General features: G+C 37.9%; 1 protein-coding gene across 1 annotated transcript in view; it reads right to left on the bottom strand.

Moving 5' to 3' along the window:
- Positions 1 to 23,351, bottom strand: part of CEP57 (centrosomal protein 57) — a 55,441-nt gene extending 32,090 nt beyond the window's left edge. The window contains exons 1-4 of the mRNA XM_037163447.2: positions 23,077 to 23,351; positions 6,008 to 6,164; positions 914 to 1,093; positions 443 to 564 (exon numbers count right to left, since the gene is read on the bottom strand). Coding sequence (XP_037019342.2) covers positions 443 to 564; positions 914 to 1,093; positions 6,008 to 6,164; positions 23,077 to 23,121 — 504 coding nt within the window. The 5' untranslated portion in view covers positions 23,122 to 23,351. The remainder of the gene's footprint in view (positions 1 to 442; positions 565 to 913; positions 1,094 to 6,007; positions 6,165 to 23,076) is intronic.
- Positions 23,352 to 23,726: the final 375 nt, after the last annotated feature.

The raw sequence follows: 23,726 nt of genomic DNA, 5'->3' as shown, positions 1-23,726 counted from the left end.
AAAAAGCCAAATTCCATTTTTTCTCAAAGTGTATACTAGTCTTTCAAAATGGACTACTGGTACTATTGCCAGTGGTTAATTTAAGATAAAAGGAGAAATACCCTGGCTGGTGTAGCTCAGTGAATTGAGCAAAGACTGCAAACCAAAGGGTCACCTGTTTGATTCCCAGTCAGGGCACATGCCTGGGTTGTAGGCCAGGTCCCCAGTGAGGACCACATGAGAGGCAACCCATACATTGATGTTTCTCTCCCTTTCTCCCTCCCTTCCCCTCTCTCTAAAAATAAAATAAAACCTTTAAAAAAAATGGAGGCCATGGCAATCTATAAACAAACAAACAAACAGACAGCACTGTTTGTCCTCACTGAGAAAAAAGGTCGTTAAGTCACTTTAATTTTTCCCGTTAACTAACTGTCCTTGAGAATGAGTCTGTGAGGTACTATACCTGTTTCTCCAAGACAGATGTCCTTTCCTTTTCTGCATGCTTTATCATATTACGCATATATTCCAATTGTTTTTCTAAAAGATTACATTTATTTTCTGCAGCTAACAATTGAGATGTCAGTTCTAAAAAGAATATGTAAAGAAAAAAAGCAGAAATTAGGTCACTTATAGAACAGTTTTAACAAGCTGTTAAAAGGAATGAAGCCTACTATTTATATAATAACCACTTTCCAGCAGTCCTGGAAGCCTTCTCAGATGACCTAAATCATTCCCTACATGATGGTCTAATCTGCCTTGAATGCAGTCAGTAAATATAATTTCATGACATCAGCACTCATTCCTCAAAACACACCAGGGTATATAATTCCGTTTTGTGACACTTGAAGACTGACTACTAGAAAATGCTAATGGGCAATTTCAGAGTAATTTTACAATACTGATTTTGAGTGTTTATTTCCTTAATTAAACAAACCTTGATTGTGCTTTGATTCCTCATTTTTTGAATTCTCCCTTTCTTGTATCTGTTCATCCAGTACTTTCTTATATTCGATTGTTTCTCTAGACAAGGTTTTCACACTTTCTTCTGCCTGAATCCTTTCAAGTTCTAAGCGTCGAATCTTATCTTGAAGATTCTTCAGAGCAGAGAATATGGCTGCCAAATACAAATATGGATACTATAAGATAACAATATAAAAAGAGAAAGTTCCCTTATAAATAATAACCTGATCTAAATAAAAAATAAAATTGATGGGTGTGTACAGTGCAGGATCACTCTTTAGGAATGATAAAATTTTAATTATCATCACATGATAATTCTTGTTTTAAAAAATCCATTTAAAGACATCTTCTGAGTTTCTGAAATGTGCTAAATACTCAAGTAAAAGCCACATTATGATGGTAAAAACATTTCAAAAATTTTATAAAATGGTAAAAATATTTAGCTAATCATACAAAGTTCATACAACTGTCTCAAAGAACATTAACTATAACTTTTCTGTTTCAATAAAAGGATCACATGCAGATTCCAATCACGGAGTTAAAATAGTCAAACACAAAAAGGATGATTTTTTAATGCCCATTTTTTCATTACTTAGGGGAAAATTATCTAAGCACACTGTAACTGCCCAACAAAAGTTCCTAATTATAAAAGTAATATAAATTCACTATATAAGGCACAGGAAACTACAACAAAGAAAATAGCAGATAATTCTATTACCAAGAGATAATGACTGCCATTTTTGGTTATTTCTTTTTATCTCTTATTTTATGTGTAAAACAGATTGAGCTCAAACTATTTATATTTAAAACAAAATTTATTTGTTTTGTTTTGTACTCTATCATTATGATACAGTGAGCATTCCCTTGTGCTGTGTTAAAAGGTTATTTCCTTATTACCAATAAATAAAAACTGAAAAGTTAAGTTAGTAGGTCAAAAATATTCATATTTTCAAGGCTCCTGAAACAAAGTAAATCACCTTCAAAATAGGCTGCATCAATTTACACTTTCATCAGAAGTATGTCTTTGTCAAAAGACATTAGTTATAACATCTCTGCCATTTTTTGAAATATAGTTAATTGATTATGCTATTACAGTTGTCCCATTTTACCCATTTATTTTCCTCCTCCCTCCCCACGCCCCCAAACCCCCCACCCCCTTAGTTCATGTCCCTGGGTCATACATATAAGTTCTTTGGCTTATTTCCTACACTATTCTTAACCTTCCCCTGTCTATTTTGTACATACCTTCTATACTTCTTACTCCCTGTACCTTTTCCCCCATTACTTGTTTCACCTTCCCACTGATAACCCACCATGTGATCTCCATTTACATGATTCTGTTCCTCCTCTAGTTGCTTAGTTTTTTGTTGTTGTTTTTTAGATTCAGTTGTTGATAGTTGTGAGTTTGTTATCATTTTCCTGCTCATAGTTTTGATCTTTTTCTTAGATAAGCCCCTTTAACATTTCATATAATAAGGGCTTGGTGATGATGAACTCCTTTAACTTTACTTTATCTGGGAAACACTTTATCTGCCCTTCCATTTAAATAATAGCTTTGCTGGATAGAGTAATCTTGGATGCAGGTCCTTGCCTTTCATGACTTGGAATACTTTCCAACCCCTTCTTGCCTATAAGGTTCCTTCTGAGAAATCAGCTGAGAGTCTTACGGGAACTCCTGTGTAGGAAACTGTCTCCTTTTCTCTTGCTGCTTTGAAGATTCTCTCCTCATCTTAAATCTTGGGGAATGTAATGATGATGTGCCTTGGTGTGTGCTTCCTTGGGTCCAACTTCTTTGGGATGCTCTGAGGTTCCTGGACTTCCCAGAAGTCTATTTCCTTTGCCATATTGAGGAAGATCTCCTTCATTATATTTTCAAATGAGTTTTCGATTTTTTGCTCTTCCTCTTCTCCTTCTGGCACCGCTATGATTTGCATGTTGAAACATTTAAAGTTGTGGAGGTTTCTAAGCCTCTCCTTATTTTCTTGAATTTTTGATTCATTCTGTTCTAGTTGAATGTTTATTTCTTCCTTCTGCTCCAAACTGTTGATTTGAGTCCCAGTTTCCTTCCCATCACTATTGGTTCCCTATATATTTTCCTTTATTTCACTTTTCATAGCCTCTACTTTTTACTCTATTTTGTAACCATACTCAACCATTTCTGTGAGCATCCTGATTACCAGTGCTTTGAATTCTGCATCTAATAGGCTGGCTGTCTCTTCATCACTTAGTTGTATTTTTTTGGAGTTCTGATCTGTTCTTTCATTCGGGCCTTCTTTTTTTTTTTTTGGTCTCAGCAAGCCTGTTATATACTAAGGGGCAGAGCCTTAGGTATTTGCCAGGGTGGGGCAACCCATGTCACTGAGTTGTGGAGCTGTATGTGGGGGATGGTGACAGTGGGAACAATGCTACTTGCTTGGCTTCCGTAGGCTTTTAGTCACTTCCCCCGCTACTCACAAGCAAATTGGGTCCTTCTGGTGCTGATTCCTGGGTAAGTGGGTTTGTGTATATTCTAGGACTCTGTGGGTCTCTCCAACAAACTCGCGTGTGAGGCTGGGTGTCTCTACCACCACTGCAATCCCCACAGGTTTTATCATTCAGAGGTTTTGAGGTTTTATTTCCCTGTGCTGGAAACCTGTGTGTGTAGTCTATCTTGCTCCCTAGTTGTTCCTCCTGGTTTATCTGCACACAAATCTGGGACCGCCAGGTCTGCCACCTGCTGCCTTGTCCCGAATCTCTCCACCCTAGCTACCCATCTCTGCCCCTCCTACTGGTCTGGATGAATGTTCCTTCTGTAACTCTTTGATTGTTGGACATCCATAACATTCAATTTTCTGTGAGTTCTAGCTGTTTGTTTGATATCCTTCTTTTGGTTGTACAAGCAGGCAATGTGTCTACCTACATCTCCATCTTGGCCAGAAGTCTCCACCATTCTAACTAAAGAACACATAGGACTTCTGGCTATTTTATTTTGCATTTCCATTATAAGTTTAAATACATTACTGGTCAATTCTCTACCATTTATAAATCTCTTTGCCTATTTTTCTGCAAGAAAAAGTCTAGCCCTCTGTTTACTATGTTTTTAATTCTAGTTTTGATGTACTGATATACTGATTTTCCATAGTTATATGAAACAATTTTTTCCATCAAGTTCTTTGTTTATATGTATACAGATAGAATGTTTTTCTGTAAACAAGATTACATAAACTTTGTATTTTCCTTTATTACTTAAGTGTAATAGTTTCACAGATTTTTACATTTAATTCTTTAAGTCAAATAAACTGTATTTTGCCCTGGCTGGTGTAGCTTAGTGGATTGAGCACGGGCCTGTGAAGCAAAGGGTTGCAGGTTCAATTCCCAGTCAGGGCACATGCCTGGGTTGCAGGCCAGGTTCCCAATAGGGGACACATGAGAGGCAACCACACATTGATTTTTCTCTCTCTCACCTTCTCCCTCATTTCCCTTCTCTCTAAAAATAAATAAAATCTTTTTTAAAAAGTATTTTAAAAAGCCATTGTAAACCACCATTTAAAAAATAAAATAAACTATATCTTTATATTAAAGAACTTTAAAAGGAAACTTTATCAGATCCCAAATTCCCATATACTTATATAAATGTAAATATAATTACTACTTACACATATGCCCAAGTCAGTTTCAAGACTTCCTTTTATTCTGATTCCATTAGTATTATGCCAATATTTTAATTTTTAACATTTTATAATCCTTAATATTGCCAGTTTCCTACATCCTGTGTCTTTAAACCATTTCAATATTATCTTCATAAATTAAATACTTAGAATTATTTTGCCTAAATTTTCATTTAAATCAAACATCATGTATACTATACAATAGGTAGGAAAAACTGCCATCTTTTAAAAATTGAGCCTTCAGTAAAAATAAGGCATACTTTTTCATTTATTAACATAATTCATTCACTCGCCAAATTTTTCAGTGCCTAAATTGTGACAGACTCAAATAGGAAATTGATATATTTTATAATATAGATAGCTTATTTTTCCAGGTGTGCAATGAACTCATCAATTTTGATGCCCTTTAGTGTTTCTGCTGTTTTCTGTTTCACATCTTCCATGCTGGCAAAACGTTTCTCTTTGAGTAAGTTTTCTTCCAGGTAAACAAAACCAAAGTCACTCAGGGTGAGTTCAGGTGAATAGGGAGGGTGGGGTATGGGGAGTCATGGGGTCATGCTATCTTTAATCAAAAACTGCTCAATACTCAGAGTGGTATGGGCAGGTGTGCTCCTAAATCATCCACCATGGAAATGGGCAAACATGTTGAAAGAGTCTTAAAAAAAAGAAAAAAAGCCACTGCAGCCGAACGCTGTCTCTCACAACACCACCAGCTGGTACACTGTTATAGATGGGTTCCTAGAACATTCGCCTAGGGGGGAAGCCTATACTACAAGGGGCCTGCCCTCCAGAAGATAATTCCAGTATATTTTTGGGGTCCCCTCTCCTACTGTGTCTCAAAGATGATGATAAAGAAAGTGTTAATTAATTTAATGGGTAATAAAACAACTGATAAAGTGCTACTTACCAGAATAGAGTAGTTAAAGACAGGCAATTCTGAGACATAAGAAAAGTTACATAACATTCAAACAACTTAACATAGGTTTAAAAAGCTAAAAAGAAACAACTAAGCCCACTGTGGAATAAAAATAGTTAAGTTTTAGTAAGTTTTTTTTTTAAAGGCCAAAATAAAGTAACCAAGCAACAGAGTTCTAGCAGGACACAAGGTCTAAGAATTACATACTAATGCTTCTGTTACAATAGTTCATCTAGTTCTGATCTTTACATATAGGTAAAAAAAACTTTCAAAAAAGTTTAGAGAAAAACAAATTACTGGGGAATAAAATAAGAATTACAACGTTTAACAACCAGGCAAGAAACAAATTTAAAAAGGCATTATATTTTGAGGAGGTTAAAAACAGAAAGGGAGAAATATACTCTCCTCCTTTACATTTAAAATAAATGGAAGACACAATTAAGAATTCTGAAGCGGTGGGTAAACACAAACACAGAAAAACATCTACTTTGATAGACTGTACTACCTCTGCTGTTGCTTTCTGGATAGGCTAGTGTTGGCTTATTTGGGGAGCGTCGTAGATCACTGTTAAGGAAAGGTTTATCAGGTGGATACACTACATATGGAGATGAGGAATGGCGAACCATACTTCCGTTAGCCCTTGACGGTTCGGCTAAGATGTTCTGAAAAATAAAAATACAGAAATTACCTTTCAAAATTTTAAATGCAAATATAAATATATAAATATATGTTTGTACGAATGCTCATGACTGAGAACTGGATTGTTCATATGTTCTACTGGTAGAGACAAAACAAAGAGTCCACTGATCATATATGACAGAATTCAACCATTACTTTAAAATACTAAAACTCTGAATGTGTTTCACATTTGTGTAAATACAACTATATGCCAGATACTATAAAAAGGAGATAATGTTCACACAATTTGAATATAAATGCTGCACAAAAAACTTAGATATGACACAATGAATTTTCCTTTAAAAATACTTACTGTAAAGCATACATCCAAATTAATCTCTCCAACTAAATATTTCATGAAAATTTATTAAATGTCCAAAACTCTATTAATTTGCATAAAGAAAATAAGACACAATTCTTGCCTCAAAAACTTTACATTTAGTCAGGGGGAAAAAGGAGAAACAAAGAAAATATTAAACCTTGTTAAACACCTAAACATAAAAGTTTATTTCCACACATACACCGTCAGTCATGAATGGGATTCTGTTTCATTTGGGATTATGTTCCACATGGTATTTTCAGTGAAGTGACACTAACTGTGAAGTTTTGTTTGCTACAGGTAACTTTCTGTTGGTAAAGAGACCTAGAGCAGGGGACACAATGGGGAAACTGACAGCTAAGGGGGATGGATATGACTGCTAGCTGCTCAAAATTCTCAGACATTCATTTTTCTTATTCAAGTAGTCACAGCAATCTAGGTTTCCCACCCCTACGTTTGAAGAACTATATTATTGATAAAGCGCCAGAAGAATGTTTCCAGAAAAGTGCAAAAGAATATGAATATTTATAATAACAGTAAAACACGTCCTTGTATAAACAAAGGCAAGAAACAAATTTAATTTTCCAGTTCCATTCTGGAACTGGGAAGCATTAGGCTGAGTGAAGTAAGCCAGGCGGTAAAAGACAAATACCATATGATCTCACCTTTAACAGGGACATAAACAACAAAATGAACATGCAAGCAAATTATAACCAAAGACACTAAAATAGAGAACAGGCTGAAAGGGACCAGAGGGGAGGGAATTTCAGGGGAAAAGGGGGAAGGATTCATAGGAACAAGTATAAAGGACACATGGACAAAAAATAACAGGGGTGGAAATGTGAGGGAGGTGGGGAGCACTGGGGGGGTGGGCTGGGCTGGGAGTAAAAGACAGAAAACTGTACTTGAACAATAATTAAATTTTAAAAAGAGAGAAAAAAAGAAAAATACATAAGACGAATACTAAAGAAAGATAATTCCCTGACACTGCGTAGGCAGTATAAATGCCACTCCTCTCCCCATGGCGAGGTTTGGGGGCTCTCTAATGTGGAGCTGACTAGGTATCGATACTCTGCAGGGCCTTGGCAGGTCTTGCACTCTTAGCTGTACATAAAAGACACTGAATTTTAAGAATTTTAGAGAGAAATTTGGGAACAGTAGCATGCTGACTCCCAGAACTCAAGTAGGAGTTGAGCACTGACACTACAAGAAGGTCAGGAAAAATCTGGACTGCAGGAACAACTGGAGTCAGGGACCAAAACGCTCCGATCTCTCTCTGCCCCTCACCACTGATTTTGTTGGGACCTCTGTCCTGTTGACGCCCTTTCAGGGTTGGTTTCTCCTCCTGAGGGACAAATGACTGCCAACAACATAGTCCTTGATTCCACCTACCAAAAGGGCTGATTTATTTTTTATTTACTAGATTACTTTTTAGAGCTGGTTTAGTTTATACAAAAATAAGCCTACAGAACAGTGTTCCCATGCACCCCATCACACACAAAAAAATCAAGCACTAATTTTGTGTTAAAAACCATGCAATTTTTCAGTGGACTTAAGAAAGTAAAAGACAGAAAACTGTACTTGAACAATAAGTAAATTAAAAAAATTTCTGTGGAAAACAAAAGCAAATGCAACACACATTATAGGGCAAAGGGGGCAAAGAACTTGGAAAGGCTGGGAATAAGTTCCAAAAGTGGTAAATAAACGCCAGGTCTACTGTGAAAAATGTGTTGACATGCAACAAGGACTGATAGTTAAACACTTTTCCAGGCTTTCGGCAAACTCACATCAGATTTTATGGTGGCTAGAAATCAGGGTGAGTTTTCAATTCTTAATATAATTACGAGGGCTCAGCAGATTGAGCATCAGCCTGCAAAATGAAGTACTGGTTCGATTCCCAGTCAGGGCACATGCCTGGGTTGCAGGCTGGGCGAAAGAGGCAACTGATAGATGTATCTCTCACAAATTCATGTTTCTCTCCATTCCTTTCTCCTTCTCTACCCCCTCTCTAAAAATAAATAAAATGTTAAAAAAAAACCCTGTCAAATTGTGCATTTAAGGGAAAAATATATGTATAAATATATATTTATACACACACACAAAATACTGCAAAGCTCTTACAAAGCGCCATGCATTATCACACAGCAATTTAAAATATGATTCTTCACAGAATATTTTAGGTCTTCATACAACCTACTAGAATCTTATGTCACAATGGTTAGGAAATATTCCTTATCAATACATTTATGAACCTAAATTACCTGCAAATTCTCTTACAATTTTCAAAACAATTTTTGCTAGAATTATGGAACATTGCACAGATATTAACAGGACTATACATAATTTACCAAAAACAAAACAATGAAAACAAACCAACCTCATTAAATTCACTGCCTGCTAGCTCCTAGAAAATAGTTCAAGATTTGTCCCCAAAATTTTGTTATGTATATGTTATCAAAATACTGCTTGGGTTGGGCCAGCAGACAAATTATACAAAGTCTTTTTATATAAAAATGCAAGTTATAAGAGATAAGTTTTTTTAAAAAGCAATTCTAAATGTATTGTTTTCTAAGCTAGCCAACTCACTTTGAATGTCAAAGTTTAATCAATGAAAATCATTGTTATTAAGAATGTTTTGGGTCTATGTCCTCATTCTTGCCAGCTGTCTGAAACTAATACATAAATACATAGGAAGAATACATAAATCAACCAAAAGCAAAAGGAAGACAGAAAATAAAATGGCTTTGCAAAAATTATTTACAATAACTATTTTGAAATAAACTGAAAACAAGAGATGTAAAGCTAGTAAGTCTTACTTATATGCACACAAAACACGTCTATTAGTATAGCAATAGATATGCCATGGCCACTGTGGCCCAGCTGGTTGGAGCACTGTCCCGTAAACCAAAAGGATCAATTCCCAGTCAGGGTACATGCCTAGGTTGCAGGTGTGGTCTCTGGTTGGGGCACATATGAGAAGCAACTGATTCATCTTTCTCTGACATTGATATTTCTCTCCCTCTCTCTAAAATCAGTAAGCATGACCTCAGGTGAGGAGAAAAAATAGTAAAGGATAAAATGTGATATACATACACAGAAATATTATTAGACTTTAAAGGAGGAAAATCCCATCATGTGCAACATAATGGATAAACCTTAAGTACATTTTAATTAGTGGAGTCAATCACAAAAAGACAAATATTTTACAATTCCACTTACATGAGGTCTCTAAGGTAGTTAAATTCATAGAAATAGAAAAGTAGAATCTTGGTTACCAGGGACTGAGTGAGGCTGCAAATGGTAGTTGTTTAATGGATATAAAGTTCCAATTTTAAAAGATGAAAAAGTCTGAAGATCTGTTTTACAATAAGGTGAATAGGCTTAACACTACTAAACTATACACTTAAAAATGGTTATGATGGTCAAGATTAGGTTAAACATGTAAGACTAATAAACATATATTAAGCATTTTTAATAGCCAGGTCTTCCCAAGTGAGAAAACAATGGAGAAAAAGTTATAAACTTCTGGAATTAGAGTAGTATTTTTTAAAGAGTTGTGAAGTACCATAAAAACAATCTAGTATACTCTCCCTATCCCCCGCCCCTGCAAAAAAGGAAAAAGAGGTTCAAAAAAGCTGACTTGCCTTACCTTTCCCTATTATACCCACTGCCCCCAACCTCATCCCTTGCAGAATCAGGGGAATCACATTCTATGTGATTAAATGAACAATTAACTAGTTCTTAAGACAACTCGCCAATCTATCTACACAATGGATAGTGTCCTCACTCTGCCTTTCCTCCCATGAAACAGGGAGTGAGCCTGGTGTCATGAACATGTCTCTGTTACCTATTCAACGTCTTGGTTCCTATACAACTCCTCTCCCTCTGGGCGCCATCTAGTTCTCTTTCCCTACCAGATCATTCACATTGCTATTAAGAACAAGAAAAGGAAAGAGAAGAAGAAAGAAAAAGAAAATAAAGGAAAAGAAAAAAAGTGAAGGAATAGGAAGAGAAGGAGGAAAGAAGTTTCTGAACTTAAGCACTCACCTCTAGTTCCCCGTTTCATTCCTCAGCTTTAATAAAAGTCCCTCAAAGTAACAGTAATTGCTGCCACCTCTTAATTACCCCTCCCTCCAGACTCTTCCAATCAGATCTGAGTCTTTGTCAGTTCAGAGAAACAGCCCTTAAGCTCACCTGTACCATCAGAAATGATACAGATCACTTCACTTTCCTTAGTGAATGGAACCACACTCTTCTGGTTTTCCTCCTAATACAGGCCCCTCCGTCAGAATCTCCTTGCTTCTTTCTTTTTCCTCTAGTTCTGGAGTTCCCCAATGCTTATTACTTCCCCCACCTCTTATTTTCACCTACATGGATTCCTTTGGTGATCTCACCTACTCTCGGGGCTTTGAAGAGCCTTTCCTAAAAACTTTCAAGTTGGAATACGGTTTCCAGAGCTCTCCCACTTGAATTCTCTGTTCAAATTAAACTTCCCTCTCATTTTCACTAGGATGTCAATATGGGCACTCCAAATAGTCTATAACCAAATTCCTGAATCTACTCCTATTAGGTTGGAGTCGTTCAAGAAACCAGACGGACACAGTGAGCCAAGGAGCAAGGTTTATTAGCAGGGGAATAAGAGGGAAGTAGAGCCAACCAAGGGAGGTTGGAATTCACAGTGGAAGGTGGAAAAAGTGGAGTCAACCAAGGGAGGTTGGGGAACCAACCAAGGGAGGTTAAGACTGGCTCAGTTGTTCTTAGGGCAGGATTTTTAAGCACAAAAACCTGCAAAGGGTAACTGGTTGGGGTGTCAGAGTCTGATTGGCTAAAGCTGGTTGCTGGGTGCTGTTTCTGCTGACCATCGTTCCTGATACATCTTGTCAGGTTAAAGCTGCATCCTGTTATGCTGGATAGGCCGACCCCAGACCCCAATCTTAGCCGGGCATCTGTTTGTCCTGGGTAGGGTCGGCGGGCAGTTTCCCATGGTACGGTTTCCTGCCTGATGATGTTCCACCAGGCCTCCCTAGGTCTGTCAAGTCCCAAAACCTGCTCCCCTTCCAGCATACCACAGTACTTAGCAGCACCATTTAACCAGTTGCTCAGGCCAAAACCCTTGAAAGGAGGTATTTTTCATACATTCTATATCCAGTCTCTCAGTAAGTTTCATTGGGTTTCTGTCAGAATATATCGAGAAATTCTCCAACTTCTCATCAATTCCACTACTATTACCCTGGTTGACACCATTATGACTGGACTAACAACAGATCAGTGTCCTAGGAACTCTTGTCTGCATCCTCTTACTCTGTTCTCCAAGTAGTAGTCCTTGTGATTCTTTTTTAAAAGTAAATCAGCCCTGGCTGGTGTAGCTCAGTGGATTGAGCACGGGCCTGCGAACCAGACAATCGCAGTTCGATTCCCAGTCAGGGCACATTCCTGGGTTGCAGGCCAGTTCCCTGCAGGCCAATTCCCAGCAGGGGACGCCCGAAAAGCAACCATACATTGATGTTTCTCTCCCTCTCTCCTTCCCTTTCCCTCTAAAAGATAAATAAATAAAATCTTTAAAAAAAATAAATAAATAAATAAAATAAAAATAAAAAAATATAAAAGTAAATCAATTTAAGTTATACCCCTAATCAAAACCCTCCAATGACTTTTCATCACAGAAAAAAATCCAAAATTCTCATCATGGCTTATAAGGCCCCACATAATTTCACTTAGGCTAACCCTGACCTCATTCCCTATCTCTCTCCACACCACTACCATCATTTCCCAGCCACACTAACTTTTGATTTCTAGAATGCACAGTACACTCCATTTTCACTTGCTAAATTTACATTGCGTGGAAAGCCGCCTTCCTCATGCCACTGAGTAATCTGGGCAGAAGTCTGTGAGGCTTTCTCTGACTACCCTATCTAAAATAGTGCCTTTCTGTCGCTCAGTCTCCTTACTGTTAAAAAAAATTCTCACCCCCTACCTGATACATTTACTATCTGTATGTCCTGTGGAATAATAAAAAGTATATTTGGTTTCTGTCCCTGGTTCTTGACAGATTTAAAATCTCTGGAAATTTCTTAATAGCAGTGTCTTTGTTATTTATGCTAATAGCGGCTCCCCTTAGATAACTGCAAGATGAGGCTACGAGCCGGAAAAACCAAACGGGTGACGTAAGCCAGAAATTTCAGCCCCACACCCAGACCTTAGAAGGAGGAGGATGAACTAGAGACTGAGTTCAGTCACCAGTGGCCAGTGGTTTAACCACTGATGCCTCCATAATGAAGCCTCCCTAAAAACTCTGGCACAATGAGGTTCCAAGAGCATCCGGATTGGTCATGAAAGTCCCTTTACATCTTGCCCTAGGGGTCTGCTATTTACCTGTGTCCGAATTGTGTCTTTCATTAAAAAGCTGTGTCTTTCATCACAAGTATTCTGATTTCCTGAGTTCTGAGAGTCATTCTGGCAAGTGATTTAATGTGAAGGAAGGGTTATGTAACTCCTTAATCTGCAGATGGTTGTGCAGAAGTGTAGGTACCTTAGGGATATCTGGGACGTAGAGCTGACAACTGAAGTGGAAGTAGTCATGTGGCACCTAATCCCTTCATTTGTGGGGTCTGCATCTTCTCCAGGAAGTTACTGTCAGAAGTGAAATGAACTGTAGGGCACCCGGGTGGCATAGGAACTGATGTGAGAAAAGCACAATCATCCCCAATAAAGTCTAAGTTCTAATAAAGACATTCTATAAATAAATACATTTAAGAAATCTGTTGAACGCAAAACAAAAAAAACCGCATATTGCTTTTACACTGAATTATCCTATTCAATAAAGTTACTATAACCCATTGAAAGACAATATGAATTTTTGGTTTCCTTTGTATCAAAAAACACACAGCACAACTGTCACAGGAAGGAGAGTTAACAGCAGACTTAGAACTGCTTTCCTTGGAAATGTCTGCTTACAAGGTTGGTTCTTGGCTACTGTCTGAATTTTGGGAAGGTTCCAACTACTATTACCATGAGTGTTAGGGGTCCCCAAGACCAGGCCCAGGTTTGATAACTTGCTGGAAGGACTCACAGGGCTCAGAAGACAGTTATACTCTTGGCTGTGATTTATTATAGCAAAAGGATACAAAACGGAATCAGCAAAGGGAAACACAGGGCGAAGTCCACAGAAAATCAGGTGGAAGCTTTCAAGATTTCCCCTAGGATGTGTGTAATTCCTCTAGCAACTAATAATGAGAACTTATGGGAAATGCCGTCTACAAATAAGGCCAATCACACTTAGTGACCAAGGCTTTATTGGGGGCTGGTCACATTTCTGACTTTCAAAAAGAAGGCAGGTGTTCACAAGATGGAGACATAGGTAAACACACTCTGCCTCCTCACAAAACCAAAAGAACAACAAATTTAAAAACAAAAAATAACCAGAACTGCCAGAAAATTGAACTGTATGGAAGTCCTATAACCAAGGACTTAAAGAAGAAACATTCATCCAGACCAGCAGGATGGGTGGAGATGGGTGGCCAGGGTGGAGAGGACTCAGGGCAAGGCAGCAGGTGGCTCACACAGTGGGTGGTCCCACCTTTGCATGCAGATAAACTACCACAGAGGAACAGCTCCGGAGCAGGACAGACCGCAAAACCCAAGGTTCCAGTGCAAAAAAGGAAAGCCTCAAAACCTCTGAATGAACAATCCGTGGGGGGTTGAGGCAGTGGGAGAAACTCCCAGCCTCACAGATGAGTTCACTGGAGAGACCCAAAAGGTTCTAGAATGTACACAAAGCCACTCACCCAGGATTCAGCACCAGAAGAGCCCAATTTACTTGTGGGTAGCTGGAGAAGTGACTAAAACCTAGATGAGAACTGAGCAAACACCACTATTCCCTCTCGGACCCCTCCTCCTTATACAGCTCTACAACTCAGGGACTTGGGTTGCCCCACCCTGATGAACACCTAAGGCTCTGCCCCTCACTATGTAACAGGTGCACTGAGACAAAAATAATAATAATAAATAAATAAATAAATATATATATATATATAGCCCAAATGAAGGAACAGATCAAAGCTCTAGAAAAAATACAACTAAGTGATGAAGATAGCCAACTTATCAGATGCAGAGTCAAAACACTGCTAATCAGGATGCTCACAGAACTAGTTAAGAATAGTTGCAAAACAGAGGAAAAAGTGAAGGCTATGAAAAGTGAAATAAAGAAAAATGTACAGGGAACCAACAGTGATGGGAAGGAAACCAGTACTCAAATCAATGGTTTGGAGCAAGGAAGAAATAAACTTTCGACCAGAACAAAGAAACAAGAATTCAAGAAAATAAGGAGTGGCTTAGAAACCTCCAGGAGAACTTTAAAACATTCCAACATGTGAATCATAGGGGTGCCAGAAGGAGAAGAGGAAGAGCAAGAAATTGAAAACTTTTTTGAAAACATAATGAGAACATCCCCAATCTGGCAAAGGAAATAGATTTCTAGGAAGTCCAGGAAGCTCAGAGAATCCAAAAAAACATAGACCCAAGGAAGCACACACCAAAAAACATCACAATTTCATTCCCCAAGATTAAAGATAAGGAGAGAATCTTCAAAGCAGCAAGAGAAAAGGAGACAGTTATCTACAAAGGAGTTCCCATAAGACTTTCAGCTGATTTCTCAAAAGAGACCTTATAGGCAAGAAGGGGCTGGAAAGAAATATTCCAAGTCACGAAAGGCAAGAACCTGCATCCAAGATTACTCTATCCAGCAAAGCTATTATTTAAATGGAAGGGCAGATAAAGTGCTTCCCAGATAAGGTCATGTTAAAGGAGTTCATCACCACCAAACCCTTATTATATTAAATATTAAAGGGACTTATTTAAGAAAAAGATGAAAAATATGAACAGTAAAATGACAACAAAGTCACAATTATTAACAACCAAATCTAAAAAAAACAAAAACGACTAAGAAAGCAACTAGAAGAGGAACAGATTCACAGAAATAGAGATCACATGGAGGGCTATCAGTAGGGAGCAGGGAGAATGGGGGAAAAGGTACAGGGAATAAGAAGCATAAATGGTAGGTACAAAATAGACAGGGAGAGGTTAAGAATAGTATGGGAAATGCAGAAGCCAAAGAACTTATATGTATGACCCATGGACATGAACTAAGGTGGAGGAATGATTGTGGGACAGGGTATACAGGATGGAGGGAAATAAAGGGGATAAAAAAATGGGACAACTATAATAACATAATCAATAAAATATATTAAAATTAGAAAAAAAGAAAGCAGGTGTTCGGCATAAACCACATTGTACAAACAATTGAGGCACAGTGAGCCACTCTTATCACTTAGGCCAGCAATATTCAACCTTTTTCATCTCATGGTCCACATAAACTTGTTATGTGGTCCACAAAATCCTGTGACTCACCAAAAACTTTTTTTTGCCAATCTGACAAAAAAGGTGTAATTCTGATTCATTCACAACAGACAACTACTGTTGTGTTCACTGTTGCTATTTTTTAATCTGACAAGTTACAGGAAAAGAGGTCAGTGTTCGTGACTAAATAGTTAGATATTGAATGTATATAAATTCTTGCGGCACAGTGGATGAACATTGCTAATTTAAGCTGAAATTTTATCTCAGAGTAGAAAATTATGTACTATTAAGTTCCTAAGTGCCAACCGAGAGCCAACCTTGTAAACAGACCTTTCTAAAGATAGCTTTCATCTAGGATGACAGATTTCAAGTGAATTATTCTTCCTGCCTTCAATGCCATATGGCATCCAATCATGGGCACCTGAAAGCTATGGGAGGGCAAAAGATCCTTCAGCAGAATGTTTATGTTCACTCTCCCCAAATACACACTAAAAATAACAACCCATAAACCACAAATTTGCATTGCAGTTAACATTTTACACTTCCATTATCTGAGTTGATCCTCATAACATCCTGACATTTGAGAAAGCATCTCCGCTTTAATAGTTCCGGACAATATACTTAAATTTATTCTGGCATTTTAGATTTGTTGTCACATTGTTGTTGTTTTTAAAGCACATTCACACTTCCCTGTAATTATCACAAGAACCCTGTGAAGTAAGCACAGCAAATATTGTTCCCATTCTGTAGGTAAAAACAACAGGCTAAGAAAACTTAAAGTGATTTGCTTAAGGTCTCATAAGCTATTAAGTAGCCCAAGTTCAACTCCTACCTAATACACTACTACTTCCACGACCGAAAGCACTCAATAAGTATTTTTCTAACTAAAATTATATGATTCTAGGATAAACTTTCAGGATTAAATGCAAAATGTTTCTTTTCTTTTCTAACAACTTTCTTTCTGGTAGTTTTAGTTGTTAGGGCAAACTGTACTTAGGAATACTTATGATTCAAATATTTAACAAATACATTAAGTGTAAAGTATGATTAAAAATGTGTATTTGCCTTCTTTTCAAAGAATGTGTGACATGGCACATGAAAGTTTAAATATAATTTAGTAAGCCATACCCAACTCTGTAGAGGAGACAAAACAGTATGATCAAGGTGGGGTTGTTCCAGGTAAGACTATGTGAACATGGTAACATTTTTCAATGCAAATCCACCCCATTAAAGTGAAAATACATATGATCACCAATAAATGCAAAAAAGGATTCAATAAAATTCAAAAACTATTACTAAAGAACTATTTTCTTATGATAAGAAATATTACCCCCAAAATGGCAATATATTTTAATGGTGCAGAATTTAAAACATTCCTTTTTAAATTTAGAAACAAGACAAAGATCTACAAGACAACTCTATTCAATGTTGTGCTGCATTTCCTAGCCTACACATTAAGACAATGGAAAAAAATAACAGATGTTAAGATTGAAAAAGACAACTCCAAATTTTAGATTATGATCATCTAAATATAAAATACCGAAGAATCCTCAAAGATTTAGCATTAAGAGTTCAGAAAAGTTGCTAAGTAAAATTAATATGAAAGAATCAATAATACTTCTAAATTCCAGTTAGAAAATGCAACTTTTGAAAACTAGAAATAAATTTAATAAATGAAGTCCAAAACCTGAAATTTTAAAATTTTACTGAAAAATGTTCCAAAACACTGGACTCTTTCTTTATATAACATGTTCATATAACGTGCTCAATATCCTAAAAACATCAGTTGCTTCTACATTGAACTTGAAATTTCAATAAAAAATTCCAATAGCAGACTCTAGAATTTCTATCGAAGAAGATCAAAGGACCAAGTATAGTTAACATTTCTGTTGAGGATGAAGGAAGACAGTTACTCTCTCACACAAATAAAAAGGAGAACCATTAAGATAGTGACTACAGAGAAGGAAAGAAAAATAGAATGAGAGAAAGAGCCTATAACATCACATATGGAAATTAATATACTAATAGCTAAAACTGCATATTGGAGAAAGGATGAGTTAGCAACGTAGTAATGCTAGAACAATTGTGGATCTTAAATGAAAACATTAAACTGGATCCCTAACTCACAGTACACAAATTTCAAGCAAATCAAGGACTTAAAAAGTCCCAACTTTAAAATTTGTACAGAAAAATAACAAAGAATACCACAAAGGCTTTGGCTGTAAAGCAGATTTTCTTAACCAAAAACACAAATCACAAAAAGATTAAAATTTTTTACATTAAAATTGATAACTGCTATTAAACAAAGGGTATTATAAAAAGACAAGCCAAAGAGTATATTTCAAAAACTCTTAACAAACAATGATTAACATCCAGGATACATACAGAATGACTATAAATAAATAAGAACCAAAACACTGCCAGTTTGATTCCCAGGCAGGGCACATGCCTGGATTGCTGAAGGCAACCACACATTGATGTTTCACTCCCTCTCTTTCTCCCACCCTTCCCCATCTCTCTAAAATAGATAAATAAAATCTAAATAAACAAATAATAATTAAGAAAAGACAAAACAATTTAAAATTGGCAAAAGACAAGACTGGCATTTCACAGAAAAAAATGCACAAAAGACTAGCAAAGTTATGGGAAAAAAAGATGCATCTTCACCAATGATCAGGGAAGCACAGATAAGAACAGAATACCACATTTTACAATCAATCACTTATCAGGAAAAAATTTTAAATTGGGACAATACTACCTGTTAAAGAGGATATGGATTTAAGGGTACTGACTGTTGGTGGGAATGTACATATGCTAATTTGGAAAACAATTCAGCAATACCAAATAAAACCAAGTTGCACATCCTCTACAAGCCAGCAACTTCACACAAAGGTATATTTGCTGAATTTACTATTTTTTTCCTCTCACCTTCCTCTTTAAAAAAAAGATGTGCCCTGAGTCACTAAACATATTCCATAATCTACTAGTGAGTTACAAGTGACAGCCCACCTACAGTATGGGGAAAAAAAATCACTGTTGTAGACCTGTTCCTTTCAAGCCTTTTTGTCTTGGGATTCATCTACATTTCTAAAAATTACTGAAGACCCCATAAAGCTTTTGCTTATGTGGGTTATATCTATTGACATTTATCATATTAAAAATTATAGTAAGAATGTTTTAAGAGATTTACCAATTAAAAAATAAATCCATGATGTTACCAAATGTAATTTTTGAGTAAAAAATAACTGTATCATCTTTAAAAGTAAAAAGAGTAGCACTGTTTTACATTTTTGCAAATCTTTTTCACTCTTGCCTTAAAAGGGTGCTAGACTCTTACATTTGCTTCTGCATTCACTGTTGGGTGTGTATTCATTGATGTGTGTGAAGAAAAATCTGGTCTCTCACCAACTGGTTGGGTAAGGAAGAACATGGTAGACCCCCTGAGAAAATCTCACGGACCCCATCAACCCAAAAGGTCTGCAGAGCACTCTATGAGAACTGTTGCCCTAGAGAAGTTTTTGTACATGTGGAATATACAGGGATGACCACAACAGAACTGTTTACAATAGCTAGCAAACAAATTAATGAACAACAAACCCTAAAAACCAAAGCCCATCAAGATATACTACAGAATGTGATGAAAGAGTGGGTATGTAATAAATCTGATGAGCTACTAGGGGACACGTGAGGAGCCTAGCAAGCTCGCTGACCAAGAAGAACCACATAAAATGGACTGATCATAAATCCCTAACTGCACAGAACATAGCAGGTAGTGCATCCCACGTCTTCAGCTTCCAAAGGACCAATCATTACCTCAAGTGAGTTCTGTGCATTGTTCTTTTGGATGACACAGCTTTAGGCACAATACCAATCACCTGACCACAGAACCCTCACTGTTATTTGTTCCCTGCATAACATCGACTTCTAGGTACTGAATATTAATTATTAATTATCCTGTGCCCACCAATGTAAAAGTGTTTCCCTAGTTTGCTTTTTATCTAATCCTAGACATTTCCCCTGCTTTGCCTTCTCCCACCTCCTTAATCTACCACCAATGGATTTCACATAATCCTTCTTACAGCTTCTCCTTTGATTCTAAGGTATGGGATAGGTTGCAGAACTGCCACTTTCAGGAACATTTTCTCAATTCATTGAGGTTTTGCTTCTGGAAATGCCCTCAACATTTTGGCTCACACAAACCCATATAAAAAGTAAGTTTTCTATAGGTTGAAATTTCTTTTGTCAAAAACAGAAATATAAAATTAACCTTAACTTAATCTTTCTGTGCCTCATTTTGCTCATTTGGAAATGGAACTACTATCGCCAACCTCATAAGATTATTGAAGATTAAATAAGCTATGAAAAGTACTTAAAACATGACAGCCACATAGTACTAATAACTATTATGTATTTTTATACTCTAATAATGTATGGTGGTGTGTGTGAAAGAAGTAGGAAGATTCAAAAAAGGGCATGAAAGTATTCATTTTATTCCCATGAACAAATCTTTTATATTTTTAATGTTATAAAATCTGACATATTCATAAAACATTTTAAAGAGAAAAATATGGAACAGGCTGGTTAAAGGGCTGGCTAAAAAGACAGAGAGGCCAATTAGATTAGCTCATAAATTAAGTTTAAAGTGTCCTAAGTGCTGACCATGGTTAGTAGGAAAATAAAAAACGACCAACAAGACTATGCTGCCTGTTCTTCTATTTAATATTATGCCCAATCGTTGTCTTCCTGGTGCTCTCAACTAGTAAATTGATACAGAGCATTCACTCAATAAATGTTAGTTACTTGCTGTTATTCTTGCAGTAAAGGACTACTTAAAAGAATTCAAATGTATCACCTACTTCCATGGTGTTCACCTTTGAGATTTATATGGTAGCTGCTTCCTAAAGACTGTGTTATTTGTGAATCTGCCTGTTTGGTTTAAAAAAAAAAAAAAACCTCCATGCTGGGGTTATCAGTGTTAATTACGAATTGTTAATGATCCTGAACTCTGAGTATGAGTAGCTTTCTAATTTTATGTAGTTTTAGAAGGTCTTTTTATATTGTCGTATATTATGGTCATCTGTTTATTAAGCTAAAGTGCTTTACAAATTCTGTAGTAAATGCTAGCCTTATTTCTGACGTGACAGTTCAAGTGTTTAAGAAGGGCCATTTCTTCTGATAAACTAAATTTAGTCATTTTTGTTTTGAGACATAGTGACTTCTGAATTAGACATTCTGATATAGCAGGTCAAGGTAATTAAGAGTTGGTTACGCTTTGATTTGTAAAGGGTCCTAGATACTCTTAGTGTATTCTTGCTATTTAGAATCTACTTAAAGCTCAGCTTAGCATATAAAGTCTATATGCTTTCCTATCAAACACTGAGATTTCTGACAAGGCTACCTTAAAGACTAAGGGTTGACAACATCCCAATACCACACTGCTCAGCTGGATGTCCTTGGCAGACTGTAGTTCATCATTTACAGGCATACCTCATTTTACTGTGCTTTGCTTTACTGCACTTCAGAGATGTGTATTTGTTTTGTTTTACAAACTGAAAGACCCTCCCTCAGCAAAAAGAGTACTTGTTTTATTGCAATGGTCGAGAACCAAACTCGCAGTGTCTCTGAGGTATGGCTGTATAAAAGTATTCTTTACTCAGCCTCCCAGTGCTGTTTTGAGAGCAGTGAAAGACCTCTTGTCCCAATTAGGTTCAATTAACCACAATCCTTATATAATCGCATCCATCTACTTACTGACACTAACAGTCTAGTGGTTCCTCTTTAACATTTCCTTTTACTGATCTAATTCCTCATTGAATTCCAACTGCTTCAGTCATTTATTTCTCCTTCATCTTCCAGGACCTCACTGCAAACTTGTGACTCCCCATCTTGCTGAAACCCTGAGGGTTATGTCTAGCCTCATTAACATAGATCCTAACAATACTCACCAAAAACTGAAGCTGAGGAAAAATCTCTTTATCCAGTTGACCTTTTTAACATTCCCTAAACACTTTCCACTAGCCTCCATAACATTACGCTGATATTCTTCTCCTGTCTTCTACCTTATCTCTTCATGCTTTTTACCTACTTTAATAATTTATCTAAATACAACTCTACCCCATTACCTCTGCTCATCCCAAATTGATTCAAGTTTACTGAAAGGATCTATCATTCTGCCACACACCCGAAATGCCGGTGGGTGCCTTTCTCTCTTTCCTTTCTTGATCTTGTGACAAGCATTTTGAATTCCTTCATCAACCTCCCTTCTAGGAAAACTGTCTGTAGCCTACCTAAGCACTGCCAATCACTCTCACTTAGTATGGAAGCATTTATCAACCTTTTCTGTGTAATCATGTCATGAGTGCAGTTTCTCTTCAGTGCTTTGTTCCTTAGAGCAGGGATTCCATCCTCCGTGTAATTTTAGGGCCTAAAAGCATGTGAGGAACTCAGTATTTGCTGATGAAGAGATAATGGCCCTAACTTGGGGCTCCTCACGTTTACTGCTTATATGCATTATTCCTAAAGAGGCGGTTTCCAAATTGCTAGGCGTTCGACATTCCAACGCAACAAATATTAATGACTTAACTGGCTAGTGGCCCTCTGGAGGTAAAAACAATAATTAAGATCGGCTCCTCGCGTCGCTTCTCTAAACGGCATTTACACGTGGCAGTCAGTAATAAGGTGGGATGTGGGAGGCGCGAGCTCTCGGTAGGATAAGCACAGAACAAAGTTACTGGGAAGATGCGAAGGGGAGGCACCGCACTCAAAAGAGGCACTTAAGCAAGGGCAGGTAGGCACTCCAGATTGCGGACTATTCAATAGTCAATGCTTGCCGATTATGCCGACCTAGGCGCCTACCTGGTTTTGGGCAAGATTCCTAGAGGGGCAGTTACACCACGTGACCAAAGGAGCGAGGTTTTCGTAATCCGGGGTGTGGGTACAGTCATCCCAGTGGGTCGTCTCAATGTTCGGTAACCTGGGCTGTTTGCAAGGTCAAAAAGTGAAGGGGGCGTGGGAGTTAGAGACCCGCTAGGCCTGTTTCTATGGTAAGGTGCAGCCTCGATAGAGGAGCAGTGATCGCCGGGGTACCTTGGGACGCTTTAGGTGCCCAACGCCATTCCCCGGGTTGGGGTGAGACGCCAGGCCGAAAGCACTCCGGAGGATGAGGAAAAGCAAAGAGGCGCCAGCACAGACGCGGGCCTGTTCGAATGTCAACCGCTTCTTACCGAGAACTGAGAACCAGAAGTCGCAGAGACCGATGCTGCCGCCATCTTCCTGCACAGCGGACCTCCGCAGCCCAGGAGCGGTCCGGTTCTGGTGCTCTTTTTCCAGATTCAAGAGCCGCCCACCAGGGGCGACCCTAAGCCGCGCCCCAGATGGAAAGGGCTAACGAGCAGGTGCGGGGTCCAGAAACCCCTACCACACACCCCCCCAGGGACGCCCACGCTCAGAGCGCACGCCTGAAGGGCAACAAGACCTAACGAACGTTTGGATCAGCCAATCAAAAAGGCAGGCATCTTCCGGTGTAGGCGCGAATCCGCCTCTTCCCTCGGTGACGTCACAAGGTAGCGCGTAGCGGAGAACGCCGAGACCGTAACGGTGGGGGTGCTGTACTACTCCGAGGGGATTCTATTGAGGGGCGGGCCTTCTCAAGGAGGAAACATAGGCAAGTGGTGGTTTTGTCTCCTGGGACGATTGAGTAGAATAATTGACACGAGTTAAAGCGAGTGTGAAGTTCAAACTCTCCATCAAAATTCTTGGACTGAACGCCTAGGAAAGCGCTTGCTCGACTCCGGGACGCGTCTCCAGGTGAAGTACTCACCTTTTGGCCAATGACAAATAGAATGAGGAGCAGCTTAGTGATTTGGTGCAATGC

The sequence above is a fragment of the Artibeus jamaicensis genome, unplaced genomic scaffold, assembly GCF_021234435.1.
Source record: "Artibeus jamaicensis isolate MK-2021 breed Jamaican fruit bat unplaced genomic scaffold, CSHL_Jam_final contig_585, whole genome shotgun sequence".
In the NCBI taxonomy this organism is placed as follows: domain Eukaryota; kingdom Metazoa; phylum Chordata; class Mammalia; order Chiroptera; family Phyllostomidae; genus Artibeus; species Artibeus jamaicensis.
This window is presented reverse-complemented; position numbering and strand designations above follow the sequence as displayed.